The sequence below is a fragment of the Halichoeres trimaculatus genome, unplaced genomic scaffold, assembly GCF_033239565.1.
Source record: "Halichoeres trimaculatus isolate MK-OKI-2021-1 unplaced genomic scaffold, fHalTri1.1 fHalTri1_scaffold_8, whole genome shotgun sequence".
NCBI classification, from domain to species: Eukaryota; Metazoa; Chordata; class Actinopteri; order Labriformes; family Labridae; genus Halichoeres; species Halichoeres trimaculatus.
The window spans coordinates 22,693,386-22,706,172 of NW_027437186.1; the positions used below are offsets into that span (position 1 = coordinate 22,693,386).

General features: G+C 39.8%; 1 protein-coding gene across 4 annotated transcripts in view; it reads left to right on the forward strand.

The window, feature by feature from the left end:
• grid1a (glutamate receptor, ionotropic, delta 1a) overlaps positions 1 to 12,787 on the forward strand; it is a 343,051-nt gene that overhangs the window by 244,527 nt on the left and 85,737 nt on the right. For all 4 annotated transcript variants that reach the window (XM_074675675.1, XM_074675677.1, XM_074675678.1 and 1 more), the window contains one exon: positions 3,560 to 3,765. In XM_074675675.1, the coding sequence (XP_074531776.1) occupies positions 3,560 to 3,765 (206 nt within the window). The remainder of the gene's footprint in view (positions 1 to 3,559; positions 3,766 to 12,787) is intronic.

Here is a 12,787-nt window from a genome sequence, read left to right on the forward strand (position 1 = left end):
ATTATTATTATTATTATTATTATTATTATTATCTCCACTAACAACACAAGTTTAATCATTTCCTGCACATTAAAAAAATCATAAAATACAATAACACAGTCAAATCCAAAGAAAAATGTTATTTGAATCTGCAGGAGAAATCCGAAGTGGTTTCGTTTAAAATCCCGTCATTGCTCACTCCAGTGGACACTTAGCAGACAGTTTGCCTTCTGTTTCCAATTTTCTTTCTTCTTTTTTGTTATGGAAAACATTTTTATACACTTTGCTTATCACCAGAAGGGCCTAGTTTGGGATTTTATTATGCTGACAACTGTCGTGCAGCACAGACATTACAAAGCCTCTTAAATCCATGTGAAAAAGAGGATCTTTGTTCAGATTGGCAAAGAAAAGAAAATCAGTACGTTGGGACTAGAATGAGCTGATATAACAGTGTCAACAGTACACCACACCTTATATACATAGCATAAGATATTATTAATCCTCTTGTAAAGAATATTCAGTCGTACCTTATAATACTGTTTTATTATTGGGTACGGATCTTTGTTTGGATCATACCAGGAAAAATTTATTCAGTATAATTATGTGGTGTTAGTTTTGCAAAAATAACAGTGCTTGCTTTAACATACTCATCATTTGGAGTAAACACAGGCTGGTAGCGGAGCCATTTCTCTGGCTTTTCCGCTTGGATTGCAGTGCAGCCTGAGAGCTCAGTAAAAACCTCTGAGCCCTTTGATCATGATATGGCCATTTCTACATCCCTCCAGTCCAAGAGGGAGTCCCGCTTCAGTTTCAAGTCAACAGAGACAGAGATAGAGAGCCTGTTGGAGGGATGCTTGGGATATTTTTCAGTCTCTGTTAATCTATCTTTTCCTTTTTGGTGCGATAGGAAAGGTAAGGGACTGGGAGGAACCAGGGTTTCATCGTTTGTCAAAGACAAAGAGCAAGCACTGATACAGAAAGAGGCTGACAAGAGTTTAGTTTTGATATCTAAAACTTTCACAAGCAGATTTATGTTCAAAAATGAAGCTGGGGTAAACATGTCCAGAAATCAGACCTTTAATTCCACGTTAATCCTCTTTTCTGCAGCCCTGTCCATGGCTGACAGCTGCCCCATGGAAAAGCTTGCTACTGGTTTGGAACGTTGCCTTTAAAGTCCAATGTTTCTATCGAGGTCTGAGAGAAGTTATCGCATGGCAGCTTTCCCTTGGCCCTGCACCGGATTAAAAACTTTGTTTGTTACAGAATGTTTCTTTTATTTGCAATTTGGGAGATAAAAAAGTTTTTAACCAGCAGCATTTTTACTGTATGGCAGAAAAATTGTTTGGTTTCTTCTTAGTCATTTAGATCTCATGTTCAAACCCATATATACAGGGGCTTCCAGGGGTGGCATGGGCCCTATTAAAATCTACTAGGTCATCCCAGATGTCATCCCAAGATACATAACTATGACTGGCTTTTTGCTCCTTAAGAGGCAAGGACTCTTGCACTGTGTTGCAACAGGCTTTTAATTTTTCTCTGCATTTAAACATTACAAAAAAAATCGAATGACTGTCATTGGCCAGAGAAAAGTAGATGAATCGATAGTTTAAAAAAAGAAGAAGAAAAACATTTACTTAGACCTTAAAGATTAACCTAATGATCAATTCTGTTGTGTTACTTACTGAGAGAAAAATTGTGCACAGGGACACATAACCTCTCCCCCTAAGACAGCTTGGATAGGCTCCAGCCACCTGAGCAGGAAAAGTGGTATGGAAAATGGATGGTTGAAACATATCACCTGCCTGAAACTACATGATCCCAATCTCAAATAACTCGGTCTAACAGTCCAGTGAAAAAAAGTCTGTCCACACCCCTGCCCCTGTGCCTCACAGCAGAAGAGACAAAGCCTTCTGGATGATTAATGAGTGTCACAATGAGAGCCCACTAACTCTGTTGCTTTACAATATGTTTGTATGATTAGTTAGTTGTTGTCTTATCACATCATCACAAATACACACAAGATTTATCTCTGAACGGCCTCCAGGTTTCCTAACAGAAATGGCTTTTAATAAATAGAAAAAAGAACCGAGTACACAGGAATCCTATTCAGTGCTAAGCCCATAGTCAACACAACCACATGTCCTTGCAGCTGAGTGGTAAAAATATTCTTGTCATAAATTAATTGGAACATTCTTGTCATGGAATTGGAGGAAAGGGCCCTTGTTGAACTCACAAATTATGTTTGTACTCTTAACAGTCAAAGGGATTACCCAGAGGTTGAGTTTTTGCTCAAAGTGCCCAAAAAAGGACAACAAAGGGCAATCATTACAATTTAGAGACAACAAAACAAAAAGTTGTGTGTGTGTATTTGGAGGACTTTCTAAGAGTGCTGCAGGAAGAGATTGGAGAGACTTCAGAATGATGAATGATTTAATTTTATGTTTTGTTCTGCCCTTTGAACATTGTCGTCCGTGAGTACCTTAAAAAAGTAAACTGAAATACAATGATGAGGGGAGAGAGACTCTTATTCTTTTTGATTTGCTTCATATATCCACACTGTGGTTTTACTTTGCCCAAAGATAAAGACAAAGACAAGAGGGCAGTGTACCCCAGTGCTGCATCAGAGTGTGTCAAAGGATTCTACCAGCCTAAATCCCGTTTTTTTTTCATGGGCAAAATTCTTCTTTTTGCCATATTAACTTGAATAAAAAGTTTGCGTGTATGTGTGTGTGTGTGTGTGTGCGTGTGCATGTGTGCGTGCATGCAGTGCATTTATGCAGCCATATGTCTGCATGAGCAAGTTTTTCTGTCCACGTCTCTGTTTATTATCTCTTCTCTGAACTAAAGCACTAAAGCACTGGATGACTCATCAAAGCTCCAGAGATGCAACAGGGGGAAAACCCACCCATCCATCCTCATACACACATACATGCACACACACACACACTCACACCCACAAATGCATCTATTGTGGGTGCAGGGAAAGGTCTGGTCCTATAGCAATTTCCCCAACCTCTCTTTGACAATGCAGCATGACTTGGCTCATGGTGGGCTGCTGTGACTGCTGGGATTTTTGTGCTTATTGTGTGCCCTCTGCTGCACATCACCTTTGATTTGTGTGTGCAGCCCAGGCTCTTAGAAACGTTTTCTTGTATGGCTTAACACACACACACACACACACACACACACACACACACACACACACACACACACACACACACACACACACACACACACACACACAGGGAGATCTCTGGGGACATTAACACCTGCCTGGAGTTTCATATCCTGTAAACCCCAGGAAACAGGGAAGACAGGAGGGCTTGTTGCAGTTTGTCACGCTTTGGTTCAGGAGCGAGAAAAAAAAAACAAAACCCGCCAAGGAGCTCCTGGAACCAAGCCTGAAAACATCCACTGCTTGTACAGGTGTTGGAAGTGCAGGTTGTGTACCCATAATTCTGATTAAATACTCAGGGAATAAAGTGCTCTATCACAAAAATGGTTGTTTTTCACCATCTCTCAGAGTTTGTTTGTGTCCTTCACCAATTTTCTGAAACTTTCTCTTCTTCTTCTTCTTTAGATATCCGGGGTTTGCAAACCTTTATGGACCAGGCTTCTCGACTGGGTCTGGATGTTTCCTTGCAGAGGGTGGACCGCAATGTCAGCCGTGTATTTACAGACCTTTTCAACACCATGCGCACAGAGGAGCTCAACCGGTACCGGGACACTCTACGGCGGGCTGTTCTGCTAATGAGCCCTCGAGGAGCCCAGGTGTTCATCCACCAGGTAGGACTATTATGAAGTCTTTGCCTCATCTGATAATGGGCAGAGAGACTGCAGGAAACAAGTCTTGTGGTTATAATCACATGCAGCAGCATAAACATATTTGCCTGGCATCTCTGCGATCACACATTTCACTGTTTCTGAAGGCAAACAATTAAGTAATTATCTAACATGAGACAAGTTGCCAAGTTTCAATGGGGAACTTACCAATTAAACCACGCTGTCGACCCTCCCCTTGATGAAACTGATGAAACAAGATGCAACTGTGTCCCTACAGCCATGTAGAGCTTCAACAAACCCCGAAGCAGATGGCAGAAATCAGACTGAGATGTGTTTTGCTTTTGGCACAGATTTTGCCAGACTAGAACCCAAATTCAGGTGCCAGTATTCAGCATAAAATGTGTATCTAAAATCAAGAGCATTTTTAATTGATTTGAGAGCAGTATTTTCTTGATTTCATGCTCAGATTTTGTGAAATTGTCTCCCAAAACTCTGCTCTTGCGCTCAAATTTGCCTTGCGCCTGCTCAAACTGTGTCCTTGCGCTCAGTTACAATGCTGCGCATGCTCAAACTGTACAATATATCCCAGAATTCATTCTACAAAAGCATAGAAGAGAATGTCTTTGTAAAGCAGAAAAATTATCTCATCTGTGCACATTCATTCAGCCTACTCTGTTTTGTTTACTGTAAAGATCTGCAGTATTGCATATAACCCCCCGGCAAAGTTCAGCCAGAGTCAAAGCAGCCTCTGTTTAGCCATCGGGGATTTAATGTTTCCTGATATGCATTATATAACCTTATATCTAACCTCTTGCTGGTTGAGTTTTCTATAACACACTTGCTAATTGCAGCTGTTTGGATGTGTAGGAGTTAATGCATCCAAGTCTCCAGTCAAGCGCACAACACTTCCTTTTTTATCTTACCTTGCTCAGTTCAGAGTTCACTTACTTGGATGCCTCCTCTTTGAGAAGTTAAGATGAATTGCTGTGATCAAGAATGACCTAAACATCAGAAAACTAGAAATAATTGGGATAGGTTGTTATAGCCGACTTGGCTGTGTGTTTTCATCCCTAATGGCAGAGAAGAAGTCAGATGGTTTCCTTTAATCATCCTCAGGGGTTTTACTTGTGATAGCCACTTGGTGAAGCTACATCACTCTGAATAAAACCCCACTCTAGTGCTGTGACTGAATAACAGACTTGGCAGTTGTTGTGTTGTTGATGGTTTCGAAAAAGGTAACATCAAAGCTCAGAGTGGCTGGTCCTGCTATGAAAACACACCACAGACACTCATCCTGGGACAAGGACCAAGAAAGACATAGGAAAAAACTTGAAAGTCCTTATTGATTAGCTATAAATCTACCAAATGTAGTTAAAGCTCCTGTGAGATTAGTTGACTGGTTATGAAATAGGCTTACCTTAAAAACAATGCTCCTTTTTGACCTTGTAACCCATAAAGCCCACTGTAGCACCTGCTCTACGATTTGCATATTAAGTTTCAACTGGCAGTAGATTTGAAACCAGATAAGATAGACTGTTCATTCATATTTTCAACATGTCCCAGAGTGCTGCAGGAATCCAGTATAAGCATAAACAACAAAGACATTACAACCCAAATGGTTGTTCTTGTTGCTTCTCACATTAAATATACTACATCACAGTTTTTTACATTTATATTTTTGAGGGATATATCCATGAAAAATTTGTATTCACAAAAATGTGTGAGATTTCTTTTCTTTTTTTCAATGGTTTATTGCACTTTTTTCTTTAGTTAATTTAGAAATAATTCTATGCTTTTTAATAAAGTCTGGGATATAAGGGTTGTATTGATGTATAGCAAAAGTTTTTACACAAAAATTTAGCCTACAGCATGTAAAAATGTCAAGATATACTCTGCAAGACTTGGTATGGAAGGTCGTGAAGGTTTAAAGTAATCAGGATCATTAGTGACAACACTGACTTCCGCAACAAATTAGACACAAGATCCTAATTATACAAATCATGTATGGTGGTGTATGTGTGCTGGCATCTGACATAAGTAGTTCCTCATGTTTTATGGTATTTGCTCAGCAAAAGGAGTCTGGACTTGTATACTGGAAACATAAAAGCATTGATACATATAGAAATCGACACATTGATGAGAGAATTTCTGCATCTTAGACTATCTGAATATGTAGAATGTCCAATCAAAATGGCACAAAAAACATGCCTTTATTACCTGCAGTTTGAAGTACTTAAAAAAAGTTGTATATATGACTTATCTGTTTTCTCAAAATTTTACTTGATGAACTCATCCCAGAAAAAAGAAAAAGAAAAGAAAGATTTTTTTTTTTTGTTAAAAAAACTGCAATATGATACACAATACTCCTCTGTATTGTGATTATTGCTCCATATTCTCTATATTCTGCCCAGGCTCATTACTTTTTTTTTTTTTTTTTAATATTACTGTAAAGCAAAAAGCTTGAACAAATAGTTAGTCAAAAGAATCACTTTCACTCCAATTAGCTTTGTGGAGAAGGTTCAACAATTAATCTAAAAATGAAGCACTTATAAATAAATCAGTGCACAGGTTGTGGATACACCGAGGCTTTCAAGTTTTATTAATGACACACTGCTTTGATCTTTTCCTGTACTCTGATGAATTGTGTTCCAGCACACACACACACACACGCACCCATGCACGCACCCATGCGCCCACACACACACACACACACACACACACACACACACACACACACACACACAGACACACACACACACACACACACACACACAAACCTCTGCAGACACTTTTTCCTCCCATAATATTTCATTTAATCTTGCACATTATGTTCTTTATCATTCATTACACAATTACCATGAGGCATCTTTGGGACTGATAGAGAGGCACAGCCTCACATTGAGCACATCTCCCAAATGATCTTGTGAATATGCTAATGTATTAAAAGTGGTGAAGATTTGTTAATTCATCAAAGCTTCATTAATACCGTAGTAACTGTTGTCACAGAGCGTACCCACTTCCCACTAGAGACACAGCGGTAGAAAATGTAAATATGCTAATACCTGAATTGAGAACGTGAATACCTCAGAGGTATAAGTGCTCATGAAGTGTTTCAGTACAAGGGGGATGGTTGCTATGGTGACAACACAATGACTGATCATAAATTCATCCATGGATATTTTATCCCTGTTTAATAACTTGGTAATATATATGTTATAAAACTTGATTAATAAGGGTGCGTTATAGTGCCTTGCATTAATGCAGTGTTAAGTCTTGTGAGTGAAGATGTCTGAAGGTAATAAGATTTAGTGAGGTAATAATTCTGTTTACTACAGAGACATGCTCTTTTTCCTGTTCTTTGTCATCTGTTAGTCTCAAAACCTTCAGCGCCTTTTTTATTTTTCTGCGTGTCCTCTGCTCGGTTCACTGATTCATTTTTGGGTGCTGACTTATAGGAACAGATTACTAAACCGACTTGCAACAAGCCCAAAACGAGTACAAAGGACTACCAAGCTGTCACGGAGCAACGCAAACTATGACAAAAGAAACATGAAACAACAAAGTGAGGACTCAAAATAGCTTCAAGAAGATGTAAAGCAACATCAAAGAGATTAAGACTGACAATAATGCTGCAGACGAACAACAACCACAAAGAGACTCAGGAACTTCAAATAGACAGATAATGAGTGTAAAACGACTGTAAAGGTAAACAAACCAACTACCTAACCCTCTTGGGTGCTTAATAGAAAAAAAAAAATTATCTCTAAAAGACTTCAGAGATTTTTTTTTTTCTTTTTTTTTTTTTTTTTTTCAGGTGGCTTAAAACTACCATTAGCTTGTTTCTTGAGTCATTTCTTATGTTTAAGATGTTTGGTAGAGGTAAGAAAAAGGATTTAGAAGTGCAGTCAAGACTCCTAAGGACTCAGAATATGGATACAAAAGACAAAAATCACCTCAAAGTAAAAAAACAGCTATGGTAATGACTCTTGGCTGTCATTTCAAGGTGACAGATTTGAAATGTGTTACCCTCAGAGACATGATGGGGCAAGACTGTTCCTTCAAAGGTAATACTATAGACTGAATGGAGGAAGATGTCGGGGATGTGTAACATTGAAGACCACAGGGCAAAAAAGTCCTGTGTGTATGTAATACTCCTGTTTACTAGCAGTTCTTCTTGCGCTTCTGAAATGTTGTAATAAAATGTTAAATCACACACTGGGATTCAAATAGGACACAGTTTCTGAGTGAAATAAATGATAAAGCTTTCTTCTAGTTCTCTGTCCAAGTTGCAACATGTTAGAGGTGTAAGAAATCAACCAACAACAGAGTAACTTGATAGCAACAATCTACTAGAGGGTGTTCTGATTTAGCTAAGGATGAGGGTTTGAATGTAGGTATAGGCTACCTAAAGTGACTTTAAAGAGACAAGACAGACTGGGTATTTTTCATGTGTTGGTGATTAGAAGGAAAATATCACAATATGTATTGGACAAAGCAAATTGAAGCACCTTTGTGAGTTGAACAGTTCATCAAATATACTTGTATAACCAGACTTTTAACAAGTTCTCAATTTTCTTGGTTTATTTTAATCCTTTTGAGTCACAAATCTTTCTCTATTCAAATCTGAGAATGCTCTACTTTCCCGAGTTACACATTCTGTCACTAGTCAGTTGTCACTTTCACAGTCTACTCTCAGGCTATGGTCGTTTCTCATACTTTAAAGAACATGCATATGTAATTGACAGTGTTGGCGGTTTCTCCGGCTCTTGTGTTTCTCCCGTCCAGACACTTGCCATCTCTTCTCTTGTTCATTTTGGCAATGAGAGGATGTAGCGTATTCTGTCAGCTCTGGCACTGCCTTGTCCCTGACACCCGGCTACTCTCCGTTCCCTTCATGATTGGGGAACCTCAGTTGAGTCACGCAAGCCTTTGAGAGGCCCATAAAGTGGGATTTTAGGCTCTCAACTGTCCCATTTCTATGTCCTTGGGCTGTATTAGTGAATATTTGCAAAATCACTTTCATAAAATGATGCACAATTAGGTACAAAAACTTGACACGTTTTATGAGTTAGCAAAGTCACTCTCAAAGTAATTGTCACAGTGCAGCCCCTGGCTATATATCTTCAAGAAACTCAAATTAGATTTTTGGCTCTGTGGGTGCTGGCTTTGAGAGATAGTCATTCATTTTCACAAACACTGATTAAAATGCTCTCAGAAATTGAGATACCTGTTCTGAATGTAAAATCTGAAAATGATAAGTTCCACTTCTCTGCATTACTGAAACAAGTAAAAATTCAATTTATAGGAAAGCCACTTATGTTTGCAGTAACTGATCTAGTCTCATGGTACAATACATATTGTGGTTTATAACAGGAATTTGCATTGTGATTCCTCATTCATCCTTTTTTCCCACATTTGTTCTCTCTGTATGCGGAGCAGTCTGATCTTGAGGGTGTTGATGTAAGAGGAAACCGAACAGGGTGGTGTCACTTGGCATGCCAGCCCTGCAGGCCAGTTGATGGATGGAGCAGGGAGGCTGGGTGAGGTCTACCTCCTGTGCGGCGGCTACACTGAGCTACAAGAGTGACAAGCACTGCTGCCTGCTGCCAGGGAGCGTGAGAGGAAAAAAAAGATACTGCAAAGGGTGGCAGGAGGGTAAAGAGAGGAAGACAGGAACACACAGGGAGAGAGACAGAGCACAAATAAGGGACATACAAAGGCAGGGAGGGAGAATAAAGAACAGGTGGAGATGGATACTGTGAGAAAAGGTCAAAGATGGGAAAAGGATGGGGAGCTAGAAGGGGCTATGGCAACAGAATAAAGCTCTGTTGTATGATACAGTAATGGGTGAAATCTATTGGAAGAGATGGCAGGGTAAAGACACAAAAGACAAGTGTCAAAAAACTGAGAAACTGTGTATGGTGTCTGACAGAAGGGGGTGATAAAGCTTATGAGATTGCTTTTTTTGAGAGACAATTAAGGAATGGATGTTGGCAGCTGTAAGTGTTTTAATCTGCACCTTATGAAAGTGCAAATGCAGCTCAGTTCAGGCATCTAATGTGGAAAAGATGAAAGCTTGTTCACAGGTTTTTCATCCGTTTCTCCCACTGTGACAGCTAAAATGATCTCAGCTGGAAGGAAGTGCGGTTTGTTTTGCTAAAAAATTCAGCAAAGACTAGATTGCACCTTGTTAGCACTGGCCTCTTTAATCTTGAATGAAATATGTCTCCTCCAGACTCCCGGCAAGATCATCTTATGATGACATTTCAGAATTTTGCACAGAGAAGCTGTGATTACCATAAATTTTATTTGGTAATGCCACTCGAGTTTTTCTTTTCACCACTCTTTATTTAATCATGTTTTAACACAATCTGGACATGTTTTTGTCCAGATCTTTTCTTTGACAGGCGATGACATTCATCAGCCTATCAAGAGTCATGTCTTCACAGGAATAAATAAATGAAAACTTAAAACTTTTGATGACTATAGTATGGTGGGATTATAAACTTACTTTAAATTTTTTGTAGAAACCCTGATTAAAACAACAAATGTTCAAATGGGAATTACATTTCCCTGCATTTGGTGATTGGTCCTGTATGTAAGTGCCATTTGAAGGGTATCATGCTTGTTTCTCCTTTTCACTATGCCAGACTAGGATGCCTGTAACGCATTTCTGCCCTCAGTACAAGTCATTTAGTTCCTTCATTGCCCCACAATAGCGTTCTCAATATCCTCAGTTTAGGCAATTCTGAAGATCTCGTTGAAACGCTCCATTTCGAGAATGACCTCCAGTAACCTTGTCACAGCCCTTTGTGCTCTGATTGGTCAGTTCTATCAGAGGGGCGGAGGGGATAGAGCCAGGGGGCGGTTTTTGCAGCATGGCAGTATTTGCAAAATCACCACATTGAATGGAGCAGACCGAGCGAGTTTGCTGTTTTCCAAAACTTCACTGTAAGGCATTGATAGCACTAATAAAATGGCAGAGTGTAGGATACGTCCTTTTGTATTGGACCCCGAGTCAGACCCGGACGGTTCTGCAGCTCAGGAGGAAGAAAATCCACCTCGACACAGATCATCTCAGGACGCTTCAGTGTGGTGAGTCAAACCGGTACTGTAACATGTATTGTTTATACGAGGAAATATAGGCAGACTTCACCAATAATCTATTTCTATAACAGGGCTCCATCCTGCTCCTTCACTTTTCTCTGTCTGTTTTACCCATCATGCTGAAAGTGTAGTCTAAAGATCGCCTCTACCGTCAGTTCGTCACTATGTTGTTACCGCAGCATTATTGTGGTCCAGGTTCACAGTGCATGTCAGAACAAGCATGCAAATATCACAGTCTTACAAGTGTTACGACGTCTGCTAAAACTACAGTGTTTTAACTGCTAATTCACCATGTAAAGCCAAGACGCTCTCCGGAGCAGAGTCCCTGCATCCAGCACTCAGTCAAGTTAGCCAGAGCTAGTAGGGAGCTTTATTTATACTCGGCTCTTGGTGGGTGTATCCCTCGGTGGCGGTTGTGTGACTAACTGACATCACAGAGGAGGAGCTGCTTTGTCAGATTACTCCAATAAAAAGAAAGGATCCTCGTGTCGTCATGGAGGTCTAATTCTCGAAGCCAAATGTCAATGACCTATTTTCAGAGGCATCAAATCTTGTTCTAGGATATCCGAAAAAATACAATATCTCATTTTTTGAAAATTTAGGGGGTGAAAGGTCTTGTTTTCAAATTTAATATATTATATGTAGGTATTAAATCAGGGATCAGCATGATATGTCCCCTTTAAAGTTCCTGTGAGAAACTGGTGTGCGTTAATTTTGGCACTCTCTGTGGACACTACTCATCTTTGAGCTGATCCCTTTCATGCATGAAAAATGTTTTGAGATTAATGAGATGGTCTTGCCATCCACAGTCAAATGTATGGCTTTCTTCCTGCAGAAAAATTTGATATAGCTTGTTACGGCAGCGGCTGTAAAGCACTTTGTCTGACACCTAACCTCATGGCATTGATTGCAGTCATAAACAAATTACTATATAAAAATGATCAATCATGTCCCCGATGTTCTTTTTTTTTTTACTTTTGTAGTTAACATAGAGGTGTCAGTACTAATTTCAGACTATTGCAGGACCGTTTACAAACTCCTCGCAAGAGCTTTATCTAGGATTATATAGTCAGCCACAAAACATACACATACCCATATAGCAATCTCCTTTGTTTCGTTTTACCTTCACTTAAAGAGGGGGTATAATGCTTCCCTGTATTTTAAACATGGGAACATAGTATGGATGCTGGTAGTCTATGCTAAAACAATGAAATGATCTCTTCGTGTAAGGATACCCAAACTGCTTCATGACATGTTGGAGGGGGCTCAAACAACAAGTTCTTCCTATAGCACTGACCCCCAACAGGCCTCTAGAGGGCTGGCCAATCAGAGGGAAGGGGATGTGTGGAGCAGAAAGACTAATGCTGCATTCCATTTGTACTTGGAAATCGGAATTTCCAAGTCCTGACTGGAAAACGACCAGGTGGAGCGCCCCCCTGAGGTCGGAATTTCTAACTTGTAAGTCGAAGCACCCACACCACACTCGAGTTCCCAGTAGGAAATTTTGAGTTCAGGGGTAAACAGTAATTAAGCTCCTGTTATATTATTTTAATTTTTGAATTTCTGACTAGTGTTTGTCGCTTTCAGCTGTATATATAGTATTAGTCAATTATTATATACAGAAATACTGCTTTTACAGCAAGTTTTTCCAACTTCGCAACTGGAATGCTGAACTCGGAGATGACGTCATTCCCACTCCCGACTTTCCAGTACCAAGTACAAATGGAACGCAGTATAAAAGCAAGGTCACACTGATCATCTATACTGTGTCGTACTCAAGTACGATTGTCCCCCACAGTGCCGCTCCCCTACTGGCCAGTACAGCTTGCAGTCACACCACTTTAATATGAACCAGACTCAAGGCACACGCATGGCCTACCTCTATCATCCTGAATCATCTGTCTACAAGTAGCATGGT